Genomic DNA, 21,616 nt, shown 5'->3' with positions numbered 1-21,616 from the left:
ATGTGTGGTATCACCATAGACAAATAAAATAATTTTAAATTTATAAATATATATTTTAAGTGATGCTGTGGCATTTTTCCTATTCTTTCTTTCAGCATTGATCCAAATTGTCATGTAGGGTCCATTATCCTTGTATAAAGATAGAATAATTTCTATTAAGGGTGTAATTACTTTAGACTGTGAAGATTACAAACCCTTATGACAATAACTGAACCCACATTTGTAATGAGAATTATATCTGTTTTAAGTAAGCAAAGCAAATGAACTATAGTAAAAAGAATTTATAGTAGGAGCTGAAAATATTTGGAATTTTACCTGATCTGGATTTTTCTAGATTTTTCTTCCGAGTCTTCTTCATTTTTCAAAATCTCAGATAGCTACTTTGTTTCACACTTCTTGTTTTAAGGGCCTTATTAATTTTTATTTTGTAACATAAAAAAGCTTTACATTTTATATCATGAAATAATAAATGCTCATCATAAAAATAAAATAAACAAAGGAATGAGGAAGACTGAAAATTATCCACAAACAGCTTTAATACAGGTAACTTTTGGACTATATCTTTCCAGATGGATCAATAGAAATAAATATAATAAAATCTAGTGCATATAAGAATACAAAATAGGAATCATACAGTACATGTTGAGTTATAACCTGATATTTTAATGAAATATGTTCCATTTATTTATGTTATTCCTTTTAAAGACTGTATCATACTCTACTATATGCCAATTCTATTATATACTCAAACAATTCCATATTACTATATATTGAATATGCTGACATTTTTCCTTTTTATAAACAGTGCTATAGCCAACATCATTTTTTTTATTTTTAGTTTTTTTTTGTTATGTTAATCACCATACATTACATCATTAGTTTTTGATGTAGTGTGCCATGATTCATTGTTTGCATATAACACCCAGTGCTCCATGCAGAACGTGCCCTCCTTAATACCCACCACCAGGATAACCCATCCCCCCACCCCCTCCCCTCTAGAATCCTCAGTTTGTTTCTCAGAGTCCATCGTCTCTCATGGTTCGTCTCCCCCTCTGATTCCCCCACCTTCATTCTTCCCTTCCTGCTATCTTCTTCTTCTTCTTCTTTTTTTTAACATATAATGTATTATTTGTTTCAGAGGTACAGATCTGTGATTTAACAGTCTTACACAATTCACAGCACTCACCATAGCACATACCCTTCCCAATGTTTATCACCCAGCCACCCCATCCCTCCCACCCCCCACCACTCCAGCAACTCTCAGTTTGTTTCCTGAGATTAAGAATTCCTCATATCAGTGAGGTCATATGATACATGTCTTTCTCTGATTGACTTATTTCGCTCAGCATAATACCCTCCAGTTCCATCCACGTCGTTGCAAATTATAGACGACATCGTTATATGTATATCTCTGCAGACTTTTTCAGATTACTTTCTTACAAATCCCCAGAAGTAGAAATACTGTCTCAGTGGGTATGCATAAATATTTTGTTAGATACCCCACCAGGAATAATCATCTAGTAATTGAAAAAATACTTGCCAGGTACTTTTCTGTGTTCTAGAGTTGTGGTTGTGAATAAGAGGATAAGTTCCTTCCTCGCCCTATTGAGCTTACATTCAGTCAGCAGAAATAGGCCATGAGCAAATGAACATAGAATAAAATATCGAAATATTAAGTGCTATGAAGAAAATAAAATAGGGTGACATGAGAGTGGGTGGCCAAGGGACACCTTCAGATTAGGAGATCTGAGAAGGCTGCTCTTAGGAGGGAACTTTTAATGTGATTGTTAAGTGGAAAGAAGGAGCTAGCTATAGGAAATTTGGGAGGAAATTTACATCTGGAAGAATTGAAAATTTCAAAGACCCCATCCTGAGAATGAGTAGCCAAGGATCTATAAATAGCCTGAGGCCACAGCAGAATGGAATGAGTTTGCAAGTGACATGAGGGGGAAGAGAGTGGATTATGCAGTCTGTAAGGCCAGTGCAAGAAGTGTGGATTTTATTCTGAATATGGTGTAAGTCACTGGATGATTTCACAATTTAATTATGATATATATATATTAAAGTATGCACATCATAAGTAAATAGTTCAATGAATTACTTACAAACTGAACACATCCGCCAGATCAGGAAAGAAAACACTACTAACGTTCCCCAAACCCCCTTTATGTCCTCTTCCAGTCAGTACCTCCTACAGAGGATAACAACTCTCCTGATTTCTAATAGCATAGATTATATAATATATATATATATATTATATTGTTGTAATATATATTATATTGTTTATATAAACATATATAAATATATAAACATATATAAACAATATATATTATATTGTTGTTTACATAAACAACAATAAAAAATCATATAGTATGTACTCTTTGGCTTCTTTTCCTCAAAATTATGCTTGCATAATTATTTAGGCATCCACCTAAAGATAGGACGTGGATAAAAAAGTGAATGAATCCTACTACTGAGCATTGGACTGCCCCAACCTTTGGCAATTGAACAGAATAAGTTGTCAATACAGGAGATATAGACTGTCCAGTGAGGGGGGAAAAAAATGAGACCACGGTATCATGACCAAGGCAAAAGATTCTTCAAGAAGGAGAATGGTCAACAGTGAACAAATATTTATGAGCCATTGAGCAAGATGAGACCAGATATATACTACTGGATTTGACATTATGGCAGTCATTGACAAGTGGTACTTCAAAGAAGAGAATGGGAAGTGATGAGGTAAAGACTGTATATGTAGAAGACTCATTCCAAAATTTTTAATAAAAATGAGGGCTCTAGGGAATGTGGAATCAAAAGAGGGCTTCTGAGGTGGTAAGTACTACAACATGTTTGTATGATGATGGGAATAGTCCAGTGGAGAGGGAAAAAATCTGAAGATACAGAAGGATGGGAAAGTTGTATGGATGATGGCTATGAAAAGGTGAAAGGATGGCTTTAGAGCACAACTGAAGGGCCTTATTTATATCAGGAGCTGAAGTACTTCAATTTTAATAAGAAGGACAGCAACTGTGGAATAGATATAGGTAGGTTGGTGAATTTGGTTATGGACAAATGAGAGTTCTCATCTTTTATGAATGCCTCTTTTCCTACCACCCCTACCATCACTATGTAATCAATCTTATTGATTTTCTAAAAACAGAGTTGAAAACTTGTACCTCATTTTAATTTATATGTATACAATTTTTAGAGAGGTAGAAGCATTTTTTCCTATGTTTATTGGCCATCTGGATTTTTAACTTGCTGTATTTGTTGTTAGTTTGCTCATTTGAAAATACCTTTATGTTTTCATCACATAAACAATAATTTGCCTAGATTCAGCATTCTTGGGTGCCTTAATTTGTTCTGTACATCTATGTAGATATTTTTCTAATGGTTTTCTGTCATAAAACATTGACAATGTTAAGTCTGGGGTTAGTGTGATAATTTCCCTCTGTATCATATGTTTCTTCTAAATAGATCCTTTCCGGAATTTTTTCTTTATCCTTGAAATTTAAAACTTGGTGAGGCATCACTAGAGATAAGACCCACAACCAGCCGGCTCTTTATTTGGGACAGCCCCAGGCCTTTCTCCCACACACATGTGCTACACTGCTGTTGGTGTACAAATGTAACAATGTTTTCAGATAAACTATCCACAGATAACCAAGAGGAATACCTCCAGTCCTTTCACCTCCAGGTAAGAAAGATCTCATCCAAGTTAGGGGAGATTGCTTTTAAGAAGCTCGGTTAAGCTGAAAGGGGGACTCACTATGATAGTCCTTACCTTGGCCCACATGCTTCCAATACAGGAAGATATTTGGGGAGGTGGTGTTCCCATAATTCCTTCCTTTGCCTACTGTCACATTGCAGTGCTCTTTTAAAAGAATGTGAGTTTCCATTTATCAGCACTTGGTATCCTTCGTATATTCTTTCCTACAACTCTGTTGTGTTTGGGAGAAATTCTACTTGTACAGTGTATTTGTCAGCCACCTATCCTTTCAGCAGTGATTATTATATTATTTCTTGGCACCTTGGTGCATGCATGCATGTGTATACATGTGTCTAAACCTACTCATGCTACCATATCTCCCAGAATCTCAAGCTCTTATTATCAAATTTCCACAGAAGGCTTTGCTTCCTTCTATATTCTTTTTTTTTTTTAAAGATTTTATTTATTTATTCAACAGAGAGAGACACAGCGAGAGAGGGAACACAAGCAGGGGGAGTAGGAGAGGGAGAAGCAGGCTTCCCGCTGAGCAGGGAGCCTGATGTGAGACTCGATCCCAGGACCCTGGGACCATGACCTGAGCCGAAGGCAGACGCTTAACGACTGAGCCACCCAGGCGCCCCTCTATATTCTTTTTTTAAAAAGATTTATTTATTTATTTGAGAGCGAGAGCATGAGCAGGGGGAAGGGAGAGACAGAGAATCTCCAGCAGACTCCCTGCTGAGTTCAGAGACTGACATGGGGCTCCATCCCACAACTCTAGGATCCTCACCTGAGCTGAAATCAAGAGAAGGACGCTTCACCAACTGTGCCACCCAGGAGCCCCTTCCTTCTACATTCTTTGCTAAATGCTGCCTGCCTCTTGCAGCTGCTGCTCTCTCTCTCTCTCTGTTTTTTAACATGTATGGCCTGTATCTTCATCCTAATTTCTATTGCAGTCTCTGTGATTAGGTTCATCTGCATTGATAAATACATGTTCTTCAGTCTGAGGCAATGAGAGAGGAATTTTAAAGTCCGTTTAGTTGGAAAAAGAACTTTCCTGCTTGGATCTCTGACCACTGATGAGGAACATAAATGATCTGCTATTTCCTGTACAAAACCATAAAATCTCTCCATCAAAAAGTATTTCATTACTAGGCACTGCTTAATCATACACCTGGTGTCACAGATGTTACAAAGTCCTTATAATTGAAAGATCTTTGCATTTAAAGAGATATAATGATGCACAGGACGAATAATAGGTTGAGCAGGGTAGAAAAAAAGAATGTAAGAGAAGCTGTGGAATAGCAGAAAGTCCATAAGCTTGAGCCCAAGGGACCTGGGTTTGAATCACAGCACTGTTTTCCACAGACAAGTAGTGTGGCCTTAAATTACAAAGCACCTATTATGGATTTTACTGTTCCTCTCCCTCCAAATTCATATGTTGAAGTCCTACCTCCAGGACCTCAGAATGTGGGGACTGTAATTAGAGATAAGCTCTTTACAAAGATAATTTAGTTAAAATGAGGTCACTATTTAAGCCACCCAGTCTGTGGTATTTTGTTACAGTAGCTCTTAGTTTCCTAAGAAAAAATTAGAATATTCACCATTGTCTCATAGAGTTTTTTAAAAAAGATTTATTTATTTTAGAGAGAGAGAGAGAACATGACTGGGGGGAAGGGCAGAGGGAGAGGGAGACAAGCAGATTCCCTGCCAAGTGGGGAGCCTGACACTGGGCTTGATCCCAGGACCCTGAGATCATGACCTAAGCTGAAATCAAAAGTCAGACGCTCAACCGACGGAGCCACCAAGGTGCCCCTCCATAGAGTTTTTATAAATTAAATAAGAAGAATAGAATAATAATGAGAACATTATCGGTAACTATATTATTGTAGGTGCAGGCTTCAATGCTTTACACTTGAAATGCATAGCATGGTGGCAGCCACACAGGAGGTGTGCAGTAGGTTATTTTTATTTTCCCTTATTTATTGCAACAAAGAGATGCTCCAGTGAAAATATCCTCCAATGGAGAGATGCAAAGATAAAGGAATAAAGAAAGAAGGAAAAAAAGAGCGAGAGAGAAAGAGAGAGGAATCTCATAAAAGGGGGAAAAAACTAAAACACATTGTAAGGAAAAGAAGAGAAACATATCAAAGCATCCCTACAGCAGAGAGTAACAGACTCCAAAGTGTAAGGGATCAATCAGTACCTAGTTCTCAGTGTGAACAGAGGAGAACCGTTTTCTTGTAAAGCACTTTTAAGGTATATTTGGCCGGAACTGTCACAAAGTGTCTAAGCTTTTATTTCTATGTGATCCTGTAGTTTGCATGGTGTCTGTGTTACAATTGTTTTAACAATATTAATAGTCAGAATGGAGAAAGGTTATCATGAAATCATACATAGTACCGTATTGACTGTTTTTTATTTCCTTTTTAGCTTTTTGAGTTACTGACACATTATTGCAGCAAAACATATGTAGGGTCAATTCATGCTGAATAGTTATTAGAAACCATGATAACAAAAGTCATTACACTGCAGTTCAGTTTTGACAGTAAAATTTCTGCAACATTATCACAAATCCTCATGCATTAGTGCAATGATCCTTACTATAGTTTCATATTAGAATCAAAAGATTGCTGTAGCATGCTTGATACAAAAAGTCAAGCAGGCCAAATTCTTTTCTGCTTTTACAGATAACATTTTTGCTCTTTTTCTATGTACATCAATGCAGATAGTAGCTTTGTTTTATATACTTTTTCAATAACCTATGAGTACACTGCATATCTTTAAAATGAGGATTTTTTCCTTGAAAGACCACACAATTCTGATTACCAGCACCCAAGGAAATAATTTGAAAATGATTTTATATCTGACACAACTTCACAGAATTCTAAAACTATATTATTCACTCCATTATTTCTTTCCTCTTCTCGGTTAGCATATTGGCTTGTGTGTACATGTTTTTGTTTTTGTTTTTAAATTGGTGATTTACTATGATGGAATAGTATAAGATTTAAAAAAGGAATCTGTCATATTCAGGATTACTTTGATAGGAAAGCTATTTGAGTTACCCTTTAGCTGACAAAAGGAAAATGTTTTTAATGCCTATCTGCCCACAATATTTTTCCATAGTCATTTATTAACAAACACTTAAAGGGGTCAGATTGTACAGGTACATTAATTATATATTTTTGGTAGTGTTAATTTACTCAGGCCCATTTCAAGGAAACAAAAGAAATATAACTTGTGATCTAGTGGCTAGTGAATTAAGGAACCTCTGAAAATTGAATAACTTCTTCTCTAGTTGGAAAATCAGGTTTACATAGGTGTACAAAGAATATGAATAAGTAGAACACATTCCACTATGTACAAAATATGTTCTCTGGAAATGTGGATGTAAATAAAATACTGTTTACTTATGTCACAACTGAAGCAATTGTAGCTTGTCTGGAATTGCTTTAGAATTGCAATGTGAAGATGCCAGATCCCATCAAATTAAAATACTGAGTGTCATCATGGTATGTGTTGTTTTTACTGTTGTCTTCTCCATCTGTGATTTTACAGACTTCTTCATGAAGGTTCTAATAACATATTTCCTCTTTGGGTTATCTCTAGGTAATTTCCAGTTGTTACAGTATTGTGCATGGGCTCTTTTAATAAATGTATATGTTCTAACGGTGTTTTTTAGTATAAGATTTGGATGTAACTCTGACTAATCCATGAGTTACTGCCAAGTCTATCCCTCATACTTTCTCATGTATGTGTGTATACATAAGATTTTCTATTCTGTAACCCTCTGTCAGCTTTACCTAAACAATTAGGTGTTTGTCTGTTGCTCTATTCCTTCCAGCACCTGCGTACGTTTCTAAGTGATTATCATGATGTCACTATTACCCTGTATTTCTGTCCTCTCTCTCCTTAATTCACACTATATTCTCAGGTCGCATAAACTATTTTATACCTATTATAGACTAGAAGCTCTCTCATAATAGTATAGCCACCAAGATTTTGTATAAGAAGTAAGGGATATATGTTTATCTAAAGAATAATAACAATATCAATTGTCATATCTTCCATGTGCAAAATATATAGTTTGTGAAAAACTATTCTAGGTGCTTTTTATTTAAAATATATATTTATGTTCCATGGGGTTGTTAAATAAATAAAATTACATATAAAAGCTTGCAAAGTGCCTCATACATAGTTAGCGCTTCATAAATGTTAACTGTTATGATATACTTTTTACAATAATCCTTCTAGGGAGACATTAATATTTCCATTTTTTCAGAGGCTCAGAGGGATAAATAAGTTGTCCATAGATATTCCTTCCCACTTTCAATAAGAGTAAAACTCTGGAAAAAGAACAAAAATACCTAGAGAAAACATTTAGTATATGAATATGCATTTCCTATATTAATATTCACGTTAATAAATGATTATAAGATAGAGCTCCATAGATTTGGAGAAAGATGATTACAAGAGCATTTTTTTCAAATGTTTATGTCATTGTGATGCATATGTGTAGTTCAAAACTAAAAAAATCATTGTACTGATAATCTCACAGAATTGCAAATCAATTGCAGTTCTAAGTCATACATTAGAGAAGCCTAAGTAGAAAATATACCTATTAAACTGATAAGAACAGATACTACACTTGATCTTAGCCAAAAGGCCAAGGAGGTACATATTATAAACATTTTACTTGTTTTATTATAATTTTTTAACATAGTCTTTGGGTGATTAAAAATTACTATTTCATTTTATAGCTACACTATGGCATTTTTAAAGTCAGAGTTCTAAGTCTGTATGGTTCCAAAGAACATAACCTATTTATTTGAAAATATTCCAGTTTTTTTCTAGGGCTTTATAGGTAATATAAAGAATACTTTATTTACTTCTTTTTATAAAAATTATATGTTAGCAAAATTTCCTGACTGTATGATTTTATGACATTAAATGTTCTCAATTTCTCTGTAGAATAATATTTTGCAAGGTTTAATCTACTAAATACGGTCAGTTGTAAACAGGTTTCCTAAGAAAGGGTTCCAGGGATCACAGGAAATTCAGGGTTAACAGAGTCAACAGGCTTCTTAAAATGGGATTTCTCAGAATCTTTAATATGCACATGTGGCTTGGGATTTTAAAAGGGGGATATAGTATGCAGTGTGCCATATATATATAGTTATATATGATAAATATATAATACATCTATCTCTGTCTCTGTATCTGAATCTCTTTATATATATATATTAGGGTTTCTTAACCTTAGCTCTATTGATATTTTAGGCTGGAAAATTTTTTGGTGTGTGTGTTTGGGGGGTGGGGTGGATTTTCAGCAGTATCCCTGGCCTCTACCCATTAGATAGCAGAAACACCCCTCCAACATCCCCCCCAGGTGTGATAACCAAAAACGTCTCCAGGCGTTGCCAGGTACTCATATATCTTGAGATCACTTTTACTAGGATAGCAATTTACTGGAGAGAGGAAGTGCTCACACAGAGATGATAAGCATTCACAGGGCCTTTCGAGCAGATACAACACTTGAACTCACCACAATAGCAATAGGAGGTGGCAATGAAATTATTACAGTAGTACAGTACATAGTTAATTTTATGAAGTTATAATGTCATACTTCATCTTTTTGTTTGTCTACATTTCTCTAGGCTGCAAATTGTGTTATGTGTGGTCTGTAAATTTGTGTACATAAGTTTTGGTAAATTTTAACTTTTTAGAATAGATTTGTGTATATTTTATGGGAGTAAATGATAAAATAGACTAGTATGTACATATATTTTATGGATTCATGACATATGTAGCTTCCTTAATTTTTATGATATTTTTAGGCTATATGGTTCATCTGTGAGTTTTTTCAAATTGTCACAAATCTCAAAAAATTTTTTCCATATATATATATATATATATATATATATATATATATATATATATAAGTCTACGTGTAAGTAGTCCCATGCAGTTCAAACCAGTGTTGTTCAATGGTCAATCATATATATAAAAATTTACTATGAGTGTCTTTGATATATCAGGGATCCCACCACACTCTAGAAACCACTTTTAAGCTTTCACTAACGTTAAAAAGCTGCTTATTGCTGTGCATCTCCACTAGATCACCTTCTCAAAATTACTTAAAAGATATATAAATCTAAAATGCACTCAAAACTGGTACTAGACTGAAGAACTGGTTTGATTTAGGCCAAGCTGACCTTTCTAAAGTATTAGCCAGAAATAAACATTTAAGTTTTGGTGTTCTTGTCAGAGTTTGGACAACAGAAGGGAGACTCATTGGGATAGAACAACAGATGATTAACTGTCTACTCCTGTCTAGGATCACAAAAGCTCTTCAGAGATCTCTTGAGAGTTCTTCAGGGAAAAGGGCCAGTAGAAATTTAATGCAAGCTTATCAGTCTATAAAGTGCAGCAACTCCTTTTGAACAAGTGTATGTGTGTGCATGTGTGCATGCACGTGACAAAACTATTAAGGAGTTATGATTTTCCTAGCAAAGAAATGAATTTCCATCTACACTGAAACAAGCACTCAAAAATCACTACCTGAAGCCTACTTTTTTTTTTTTTTTTAAGATTTTATTTATTTGAGAGAGAGAATGAGAGAGAGCAAGCACATGAGAGGGGGGAGGGTCAGAGGGAGAAGCAGACTCCCTGCCGAGCAGGGAGCCCGATGCGGGACTCGATCCAGGGACTCCAGGATCATGACCTGAGCCGAAGGCAGTCGCCCAACCAACTGAGCCACCCAGGCGCCCCTGAAGCCTACTTTTAATATATGCAAGATAACAAGCAATATAAAGTACTTATGAAAAAGAGAACTAAAACTGCTTTCACATTCCTTTAGAAAATAATTTTGTTTATTGCTAGAATTGACTTTGACTCCTCATCAAATCAATGTAAAGTGAGTATTACAGGAAACCCATGTTTAAAAACTGAAAAAGGGAAGAGAAAACATGCTAATGAAGTCTATGGATGATACAATCTTTTTGAGAATTTAAAATGGAAACGTCTATTGAGACCTAGGTGATATAGATTAGACAGCAAAAATTCATGATTCTTCCATTGGTGGAGTAAAGAGAGGATATTGTGCTCTGATTCTATGCTCTAGTCTAGAAAAGAATCCCTTCATTTCTGGGAATCAGGATTCAGCATGGAAGCTGAGTTGAGGTGGCATATTCCTGTACCTTTAATTATATCAAAACAATGGATGTCAGTACACTGGATGATTAATAATTTATTTGAATAACTGAATGAATGAATGAATGAATGAATTCTGTGAGACCCAGAAGTATCCCCTAGACCTCCAAAGTAGTCCTCTGATTTATGTCCCTACATGATTCCTTAATAAGCTCAGGTTGCTTAAAGAAGATGCTCCAATCTGAGCATATCCACTGCAGTTACTCTTACAACTTTTCAACTACTGGTCCACTCAAACCTTCGAAAAATATCACAGCACATGCTCATTTTACAGTTGGTTGGAGAGAATATTTGAACGTAAGTTAAGACAACTGTGTCCTAGGCCAACTTTTTTCTAATTAACTGTGTATGTGGTAGATCACTGGGCCACTATGGCCCTAAGGTTCCTCAGTTGTGAAATACTCTTTTATTTTACTTTTTATTTTTAATTTTTTTTGTGTGTGAAATAATCTTTTTTTAAATTTAATTTTATTATGTTATGTTAGTCTCCATACAGTACATCATTAGTTTTTGATGTAGTGTTCCATGATTCATTGTTTTCGTATAACCCCCAGTGCTCCATGCAATACATGCCCTCCTTAATACCCATTACCAGGCTAACCCATCCTCCCACTTCCCCTCCCCTCTAAAACTCTCAGTTTGTTTCTCAGAGTCCATAGTCTCTCATGGTTCGTCTCCCCCTGGATTTCCTCCCCTTCATTTTTCCCTTCCTTCTCCTAATGTCCTCCATGCTATTCCTTATGTTCCACAAATAAGCAAAACCATATGATAATTGACTGTCTCTGCTTGACTTATTTCACTTAGCATAAACTCCTCCAGTCCCATCCATGTTGTTGTAAAAGTTGGGTATTCATCCCTTCTGATGGCTGAGTAATATTCCATTGTATATATGGACCACATCTTTATCCATTGGTCTGTTGAAGGGCATCTCATCTCTTTCCACAGTTTGGCTATTGCGGACATTGCTGCTATGAACATTGGGGTGCATATGGCCCTTCTTTTCACTACATCTGTGTCTTTGGGGTAAATACCCAGTGGTGCAATTGCTGGGTCATAGGGTAGCTCTATCTTTAATTTTTTGAGGAACCTCCACACTGTTTTCCAAAGTGGCTGTACCAACTTGCATTCCCACCAACAGTGTAAGAGGGTTCCCCTTTCTCCACAACCTCTCCAACATTTGTTGTTTCTTGCCTTGTGAATTTTTGCCATTATAACTGGTGTAAGGTGGTATCTCAATGTGGTTTTGATTTGAATTTCCCTGATGGCTAATGATGATGAACATTTTTCATGTGTCTGTTAGCCATTTGTATATCTTCTTTGGAGAAGTGTCTGTTCATGTCTTCTGCCCATTTTTTGACTTGATTGTTTTTTGGGTGTTGAGTTTGAGATGTTCTTTATAGATCTTGGAAATCAGCCCTTTGTCTGTAGTGTCATTTGAAAATATCTTCTACCATTCTGTGGGTTGCCTCTTTGTTTTGTTGACTGTTTCCTTTGCTGTGCAGAAGTTTTTATCTTGATGAAGTCCCGAAAGTTCATTTTCCCTTTTGTTTCACTTGCCTTTGGAGATGTATCTTGAAAGAAGTTGCTGTAGCCGATGTCGAAGAGGTTACTGCCTATGTTCTCCTCTAGGATTTTGCTGGATTCCTGTCTCACATTGAGGTCTTTCATCCATTATGAGTTTATCTTTGTGTATGGTGTTAGAGAATGGTCGAGTTTCATTCTTCTGTATATAGCTGTCCAATTTCCCCAGCACCATTTATTGAAGAGACTGTCTTTTTTCCATTGCATATTATTTCCTGCTTTGTTGAAGATTATTTGACCACAGAATTGAGGGTCCATATCTGGGCTCTCTATTCTGTTCCATTGGTCTATATGTCTGTTTTTGTGTTAGTACCATGCTGTCTTGGTGATCACGGCTTTGTAATATAGCTTGAAATCGGGCAACATGATGTCCCCAGCTTTGTGTTTCTTTTTCAACATTTCCTTGGCGATTCAGGGTCTTTTCTGATTCCATACAAATTTTAGGATTGTTTGTTCCAGCACTTTGAAAAATGTCATTGGAATTTTGATCAGGATGGCATTGAAGGTATAGTTGCTCTGGGCAGCATTTAGACATTTTAACAATGTTTATTCTTCCGATCCATGAGCATGGAATGTTTTTCCATCTTTTTGTGTCTTCTTCAATTTCTTTCATGAGTGTTCTGTAGCTCCTAGAGTATAGATCCTTTACCTCTTTGGTTAGCTTTATTCTGAGGTATCTTATGGTTTTGGGTGAAATAATCTTCTATTTTTAAGGAGATGGGTAAAATTTCTAAAGGCATTTCCAGTTCAAAAATTTTACAATTTTAGAATTGCAAAACTTATCTATAATCCCTATGAAAATTAAATAATTTCTAATTAAATAGGTGGTAGACCTTTCCCCACAAGAAAATCATTATTGAAAAAGCAGTTTCAATGAGATAAAATTATAAAAACAATTAGTGAATCAAATAATCTGTTTCAGTTGGACACTAGCGACATAATGCATGACTGATTTGGTTTTTACATGCTTTATAAAGACTGATGAGACAGTATAGGATTGTTTAATAATGTTATAGTAGAGGCGTAGTGTCATGGTTATGAAATGGGTTGGGTTTTTAAAAATCCTGTGTTTGATTCCTATCTTAGTCAGTTCCCTCTACTTGGATGACCTTGTGACACAATCTCAGTTCCATATCTTAAACTGGAGATGATTATAATAATAATAAAAAATTTTAGAGGATTACTAATGGACATTACAAAGATAATATTTGCAAACTGCTTGGCACAGATACCAGGCCCATATAAGTGCTTGTTAAGTGCTGACTGATTCTGAAATAATTTGTATTCCCTTAGTTTGAAAGTACTGAGAACTGGAGTAGGCAAAGGTTAAGCTTCACAAGTGGGTTACAAAAGAATTAAAAATACATTTTAACCAGTTTTGAAAGGGATCATGTTTTCAGCCAACAGAACACATCAACATTTGTATGCTTGCTTAGCTCACCTTTCTTTGCAGACTTGAAGAATTTGAGACAGCAATTAAAACAAACACATGATTTTATCAACATACTCATGGATTTTTTTTTAAAAAAGAAAAACATTTTTTAAATCTTTTAATGAAAATAATGAAAATGTATTTTTACAAAGAAACACAACCTGTTTTTCAGATATTTTTCTTTTATTCCCCTTTAGTGTTATTTTAAATTTTGAGATCTGAAAAGTTTTAGATTGGATTCTATTCTATCATTACCCATGAACAGGGAAAACAGGAATTTTGTACAGTCATTTTTGTTTGTTTCTGATTTTTAAAGGGGAAAATACTCATCACTTCAAAAATTTAAAGCACAGGAAAGTATCAAGTAACATGTGCAAAGGAAGGAGACATAATTTTATCACCAAGAGTAATACTATAGCATTCTAACATTTGAACCATCTGTATATAAAATTGTGTTAAGGAAAGGGACATTATTTTTTATAGTTAACTTGTTTTATTCCTCCATTAAGCTTTTTTTGCTACTCTTGGCCTAAAAATACAAAAAAGGACGAAATCTGTGTAGAGAGAATAATACTCCATAAGAAGCACAAAAATCAAAATGTAATTATTTACCATGCCAAAAGGACTCTATGCCCAGAAGGAATGAAGTTATTATAAAACAGGAAACAGAAAAATAATACACAAAATTCCTTAAAGTGAGATCCACTTTATATGACAAGGAAATTAAACAAGGAAATCAGAGGTTGAACAGTGCTTTTGTGTACCCAAAACTAAACTGGTCAAAGGACTAAAACATACATATATATAATATGGGAAATGCTGCAATATCAAAGAAATGGACTAAAATATTAAAGGGTTTTTTTCCATTTTGATGGCCAAATTCCATCCTGTAAGCAGTGCATTAGACGCTAATGACATACGATTTCTCACTGACAGATTTAACAGCATCAATAAGGCCTCTCTGTCCATTGCAGCAAATTGATCCTACATGACACTGACAAGGGCAGCCTGCACTTAATGACCTCCATCGCTGAAGGATGGAAATGAAAAATGATTGGAAGTACAAATAAATCTTTGAAAGTTTCCCTGAAACAGGTGTGCTAAAAGTGATTCGTTTGAGGGATCATCACAAATATAAACTCAATTTCCTAGCATACCTCACTGTCTGTTCATACCAGGGTCTCACTCCTTTAATCCTGAATCATGATTTGCTCTAATTCCAACATCAAGACAATTTTATTCTTACTATGGGAATACGGTGTTATGGATCTCTCTTAAAGGCATAAGTTCTTCACTATTTATGCAGGTGTCTATTTATCATTTGCCACCAAAGGATTCTATATAAACTGATAACAAGTATACATAAAATTTATTTTTGTTTCCCTCCTGGTTAGAAAAGGAAATACAGTATAGCCATTGATTATTTTCTCCTCCTCAATTATCAGGAACAAATAGAACATGTTTAACCTCAATAACAATGTCAAATGCATGAAGTGATTGGACAAATGTTCCATTGATGTCCTTTCTTTGAATCCTGCACGTGGTTTGAGGACACTAAGATTTTGGTATATAGTTACATTATCAATTCTCTCCCACACACATTTATTTCTTAATCTACCTTCATCTTGCTTCTAATTTTAAAAGAAAAATACACACTCTTTCTTTCAATGTATTCAGAAACTTTAACTCACACGAGAGTAGATGGATGGGAAACATAAGGGAGTTTATAAGCAGCATACCAGATCAATGTAATAGAGTTGCATAGTACCCTTTTGTTTTCAAAATAACTATGGATGTCTCCTTTTTATTCCTTATCAGTTTTCCTCTGAGGTATATCTTATTTTACAGATGAGAAAACTAAGGTCAGAAAGGATAAATAATTTGCCAAGATCACTGAGCTAGTAAGTGGTAGAGATTGCACTCAAGTCCTGGCCTTCTAACTTCCAAATATTCCACAATAAGGAGGGATACTGGAATTTTATTTAATTAATTTATTTATTATTAAAGATTTATTTATTTATTTATTTGAGAGAGAGAGACTGAGAGAGAGAGCACATGAGAGGGGGGAGGGCCACCCAGGCGCGCAGTACTGGAATTTTAAACAACTAATTTATGGTAGAGTAGTATGGGTGACAATAGGAAAAAAGGTTAATTAGCAGTCTACTGGTTCTTAGGACTAGGTAGATTGTTAAAAAATAATCATGCCTCGGGGTGCCTGGGTGGCTCAGTCGATAAGCGCGTCTGCCTTCGGCTCTGATCGTGATCCCAGGGTCCTGGGTTCAGGCTCGCATCGGGCTCCCTGCTCAGCGGGAAGCCTGCTTCTCCCTCCCCACTCCCCCTGCTTGTATTCCCTCTCTTGCTGTGTCTCTCTCTGTCAAATAAATAAATAAAATCTTTAAAAAAAAATAATCATGCCTCTATATTTTGAAATTTAGATTCTGGGGAGAAACAAAAATTCAAAGGGAAATGATTTTTCTTGCCAATGAGTATCTGGGGAAGAATACAGAGGAAGTGGCCATATCTTAACACTAGTGATGGAGCTTTCGCTTTCCTTTTTCATTTCTGATATATTATGTGTTTTACTTTTCTATTTTTACTATTACAGAAGATTTTATAATATATATGAGAATTTCTACTGATTTCCAGTAACTACAAAGGGTCAACCAAGTTTCTAATTAAGACTCATATTTGTTAAGAAAATAGAAACCAACATTTGGAGCCCATAAAACATGAAGAAGATTTTGAGGCATATCATGAAAAGCTACCTATAGATAAAAATGAAATTCAAAGTCTATGATAATATATCTAAATCTATAAACTCTAAAAATTTGGTATTCCAGGTTATAATAAAGAAAATTAGGATAAAATGGTGGATTAGACACGAAGTTCCTTCATTTCTCACATATCTATTCAAAATTGAGTTTCAAAGTTGATAAAAACATAAAACAAAACTCTACTAGAAGAACACATGCCATTTGGTGGCATATAAAGGATCACCATGAGATTGGAGAGCCCATGACTGACAACTTGTTACTTTTTGTAGTACATATGTCAAGTAAATCATTATTTAAAAAAAATAAGAAAACCTACCTGTTTCTTATCTCGAATTGAAGCATCAAGTGATAACTGTCTATCATATAGATTGAAATAATTGTCCTTTTCTGTTAAGAAAATAGTCTGTAATTTTTGATATTCTTGAGCTAAACGTAGATTTTCTTCTAGAGAATCATCTTGTATTTTCTAGAAGATAAATATATATTTAAAGTCATTTTAATTTTCTTGAATTTTTTCAACATCATTTGAATTATCTACAAATATTGTATTACATATTGTAGAAAAAAATAAAGTCAAAAGGTGCTTCCTCTGACACCAATATCCTCCTTGGATTTAATAATTTTCTTTCTTGATTCACTTACTTCTTTTCTTTCTTTTTTGAACAGTGATTTACCAGAGTATCTCTGATTTTTGTTCTCCCTCTTTCCCAGACCTCCCTCCACAATGCCTCGGGAAGTACTCCATCCTGAGATGCTCCACTCAGCTTCCTAGGAGCCTTCTTCCAGTTTACTACCCCCTTTTCCTTTCCCCAAACCCCAACGCTCAAATAGGTAGAAGACACTTGGAAGCTTAGAATCCTATTTCCAAGAGGTTCAGAGTGGTGACACTCACTGAAAACACAGAAGATTAAAGGGTAAAAGACAAAGACAAGGAACTCAACATTTAGAAGTACCATGAGAGAGCCATTATTCGATTCTACTGTACTTTAGCTATATTAAAGGTTAAATCTGTGAGTAGTTGAGAACTTTATAACACCCCCTCATGACTAAATAAATGTATGTATTATCTAATACAAATCCCTTAGAATATAACTTTTGTAATATTAACAATTGGCAAATTCGGGGCTACCAATTGGCAAATAGGGCTATCATTTTTAATTAGATGTGTGAATTCAGTCTAGTTGTTGATTCTTTTTAATGTTTGTAGCACATACAGTTTTCTCTGGTGCTTCAAAAAATACAGAATTTATCAACAGCCTTAAATATTTTCAAACCTGTTAATCTAGTAGTTCATTTTATAGAAATTTATTCTAAGCAAAAAGCTTTATTCACTAAAACTTTATTTATAGTAGCAAAAAGTTTACAAAACACATAAATGTGGATTAATCATAATGATGATAATGATGATTAAATAACTAGATATAAAAATAACCATTGTGAAGCAATTAAAAATGTTTCCTTGAGAAAACTGCTCTCACATCAAACCTTTAGTATAAGTTGTTTAAAAATATATTGCAATACGAGAATGTGCAGACGAAATGCAATTCAGCAGAAAATTGCCTGTACAAATATTTCTGTATTTACACACTTGAAGATTTATTAAGGTCAATAAACATATTTCTCATGAAAGCCTGGTATCCATATTGATCCCTAATGATGAATATTATGTCATAGCTGTTTTTCAAAAAGCCAAAATGATGAACTGAGAACCATTTTAAATGTCCTTGTCCTAATTCTGGCATAGTAGTTTCAAACTTTAGAAACTTTTATCTAATAAACTTATCTAAAATCACACAGAATTATCTTTTGGTAGGAGGACCAAATATATATGAGTATTTTACTCTGGTGGGGATAATTCTGAAAAAAAAATCGTTATAGTTCTTTTTGATATTTTAACACTTATTAAAATCTAAGCCTCAAGTAATTCAGTTGGATCTTTGATAAATGTTCTACTGAAGGTAGGAGGAGGAATCATTTTGAGTTTTTTTGTTTGTTTGATTTAACGTAAGCACAACCCTGATACCTGAGGTATTCTACTTCTCAATTACATTTCTTTCAAGCCCTAGATGGTTACTATAAACACTGCATTTGAGAGAAGTGGTAGAAAAGTTGTGGGATTTACATCAAGCCTGTTTAATGGAACTTTAGTGAGGATATATTTGGTACTTTATGGTTTGCTCACTGTGTAAAATGCAGTTTTATTTCCAAATTCATATACCTTCAATTTCTGTATGATACCAGTTCTTACTGCTTTATATGCCATAATTAGATACCAAGAAATCAAACTGTGCAGTTATGTCAATGAATCTTCAAAACATTGTTACATCAGTCATGATTTTTTACATTTTACATTATCATTTCTCAATAATGAATTTATAGAAGAATTTGTCACTTCACTACCTATTCCTGAAAGTCAGTGACCTTCAGATGTGCGATGAAGTTATAGGTTTATAAAAATATTAAATAATGGTATTCTACTGACACTCTTTGAAAATGTTTTTTATGCTTAACTGTGGTTCAACCTTACAACTTTGACTTGTTTAATTTTAACCAATAGTATTATTACATGTGAATGAAACAAAGAGGGAATGATACTGGTGGAAATATGTCCATGGGAATAATGTTACCACTACTGGAGTGAAGAGCTTATGAAAGATTAACAGTAGAAGATATTTAACAAGGGCACAAAAGTTGGGGTCAGAAATATAATAAAAGGGTGAGAAGAAAGAAGAAACTAACAAGAGAAATAAGATGACTTTTCACGCTTTTAAATTCAAATCCAGCTGAATCTTACCAGTAGAATCTTTCTACTTAAGGTCTTGGCTAAATGTGAGCTTGAAAAAAATTTTGTTCCTAAAACCATCAAAGAAAAATCTGATTGCGATCTCTGAGGGTTAAAATAATTGTGCTCTGAGTTTACAGTGTTATTTCATTCATTCATTCATTCATTTTCATTAATTACTTATTCAAAACTTTGAATTTAATAACTACTATATCCCAAGCTCTAGGATATAATGGTGAATCTCCAAAATTGATGGTCTTGTGGGAAAGATTTATATTAAAACTCACACAAATATATAATTAGAATGTAGAATTTATATTACTTGATATTATACTACTTGAGAGGTAGATTTGAAAGAAGTATATAAAGAGCACTCACACAATATGTTTTTGCACTGAACATTATTCTAAGGATATACCACATTGTCCAGCCTTAGCAAGAGTTTTTTCTCTGGGTGCATCGTTGACTTTCACAAGGTATGTGAACCCCTTGAAACTATACATAGCATTTTTCTGGGGTTACCTAATTAGCCCATGATACACCAAAGTATTGAGAAACCATACCTAAAAAAAGAACTGGCTTCTCCTTCTGTCACCAAAAATGTTCAAAATTGAAGGCAGATTGAGACCCCGAGATATACAAATGTTAGGTTCTCCATTTTCTTCTTTATTTGACCCTTCTTATTTTTTAAATAAGATTTAAATGGATTTCATCTTGGACTTTCCCTCCATCTTCAGCTTATTTTTCTCACTCTTTCCCTTCTCTTTCCCTCTCACACTGGGCAAATAAAGAATAGGGAATTATAATTAGAGAACTGGGTTCTTTTTGGACAAAACAGTAGCTCATCTATTTATGTTTCACCCTGTGACATAGAGACAAGAACTTAGAAATAGGCCTGAACTTGAATGTGGGCTTATGAATTCTACACACAATGGAAAGAAGTGAGACAATAGCAGTCATCTCAGTTGTTACATTATTATCCTCATTTTACAGATAGGGAAACAAAGGCAACAAAAGTCAAGTAAGGCAAATTGTATTTTCCAAAAGAAGGCAACAGAAATACTCTCATTCCACATGTTGTTCCAGAGTCTTGTTACTTCCTATCAAGAAGCATAGTATATTTCTCTTTCCTTTGTACCTGGGCAGACTTGTGGTTTCACCAGCCAAAAGAGTATGGTGGAAAGGATACTATGTGACTTTCCAGGCTAGTTTATTAAAAAAGCTGGTTTTAAAGAAGCCAGTTTATTTAAAACAAACAAACAAACAAACAAACAAACAAACAAACAAAAAAAAAAAAAAATGCACAGCTTCTGGCCGGCCTCTCTTTGGGGACATTCATCCTTAGAACCAGGTACCATATTGTAAGGAATCCAGGCCACAAGGAGAAGTTAAGTGTAGGTGGTCCAGTAAACAGTCCTAGCTCAGAGAACAGTCAGCATCATCCATGAAAAAATGAGTCATTTGAAGATGATTCCAATCCCTAGTTTCTAAGTCATCCAGCTCATGGTTCAGAAAGCGTGAGACAAGAGACAAGCAGGCTTCACTGTATCCTGTTCAAACTTCTGGCACATAAATCATGAGCCATAAAGTTTGGGGGTATGTATTATGCAACCCTGGCAACTGAAACACCCAGACATCTTGTGCAAGATTACACACATATTAAGTGGAGACTTGGGCTTTGCATCCAGGCAGACTGGCTGGATGCAAAGACCAAGTCTTTTTACCATCCAATATATTTCTTTTGTAAACATGAGCCAGCACTCAACACTATACAGCACTGTCTTTATAAAACCTAATGATATTAAACAAATAACAGAATTACCTTGTTCTGAGCCTACTTCCACCAAGCAACTCTCTTTTTATAATCTGGCTAACACACAGCTTGTTGACATAAATAAAATGAGCTGCTGAAGGACACTAGAACTTGGTCTCCTTGGAAACCACTTTTTATTGTAAGTCAATATGGGTATGTTGGTTATATATAACCAGTCTCTTGGTTTTTTTGTTTGTTTGTTTGTTTTGCTTTTGTTTTTGTTTGTTTGCTATTGTTACCTACACGATTCCATATTCCATGATTTGATTAGGACTGATGCATTCACTGACAAGACCAAGTGCCCAAGTGC

General features: G+C 34.7%; 1 protein-coding gene and 1 pseudogene across 1 annotated transcript in view; both read right to left on the bottom strand.

Moving 5' to 3' along the window:
• Positions 1-21,616, bottom strand: part of CCDC178 (coiled-coil domain containing 178) — a 375,512-nt gene that overhangs the window by 121,506 nt on the left and 232,390 nt on the right. Inside the window, exon 18 of the mRNA XM_034996280.1 lies at positions 17,028-17,177. Coding sequence (XP_034852171.1) covers positions 17,028-17,177 — 150 coding nt within the window. The remainder of the gene's footprint in view (positions 1-17,027; positions 17,178-21,616) is intronic.
• On the bottom strand, positions 8,246-8,390 carry LOC118004818 (annotated as a pseudogene).

This window comes from Mirounga leonina, unplaced genomic scaffold, assembly GCF_011800145.1.
Source record: "Mirounga leonina isolate KUSES-001 unplaced genomic scaffold, KU_Mleo_1.0 Mir_93, whole genome shotgun sequence".
Classification (NCBI taxonomy): Eukaryota; Metazoa; Chordata; class Mammalia; order Carnivora; family Phocidae; genus Mirounga; species Mirounga leonina.
The sequence above is the reverse complement of the archived record's forward strand: the minus strand, read 5'-3'. Positions and strand labels throughout refer to the sequence as shown.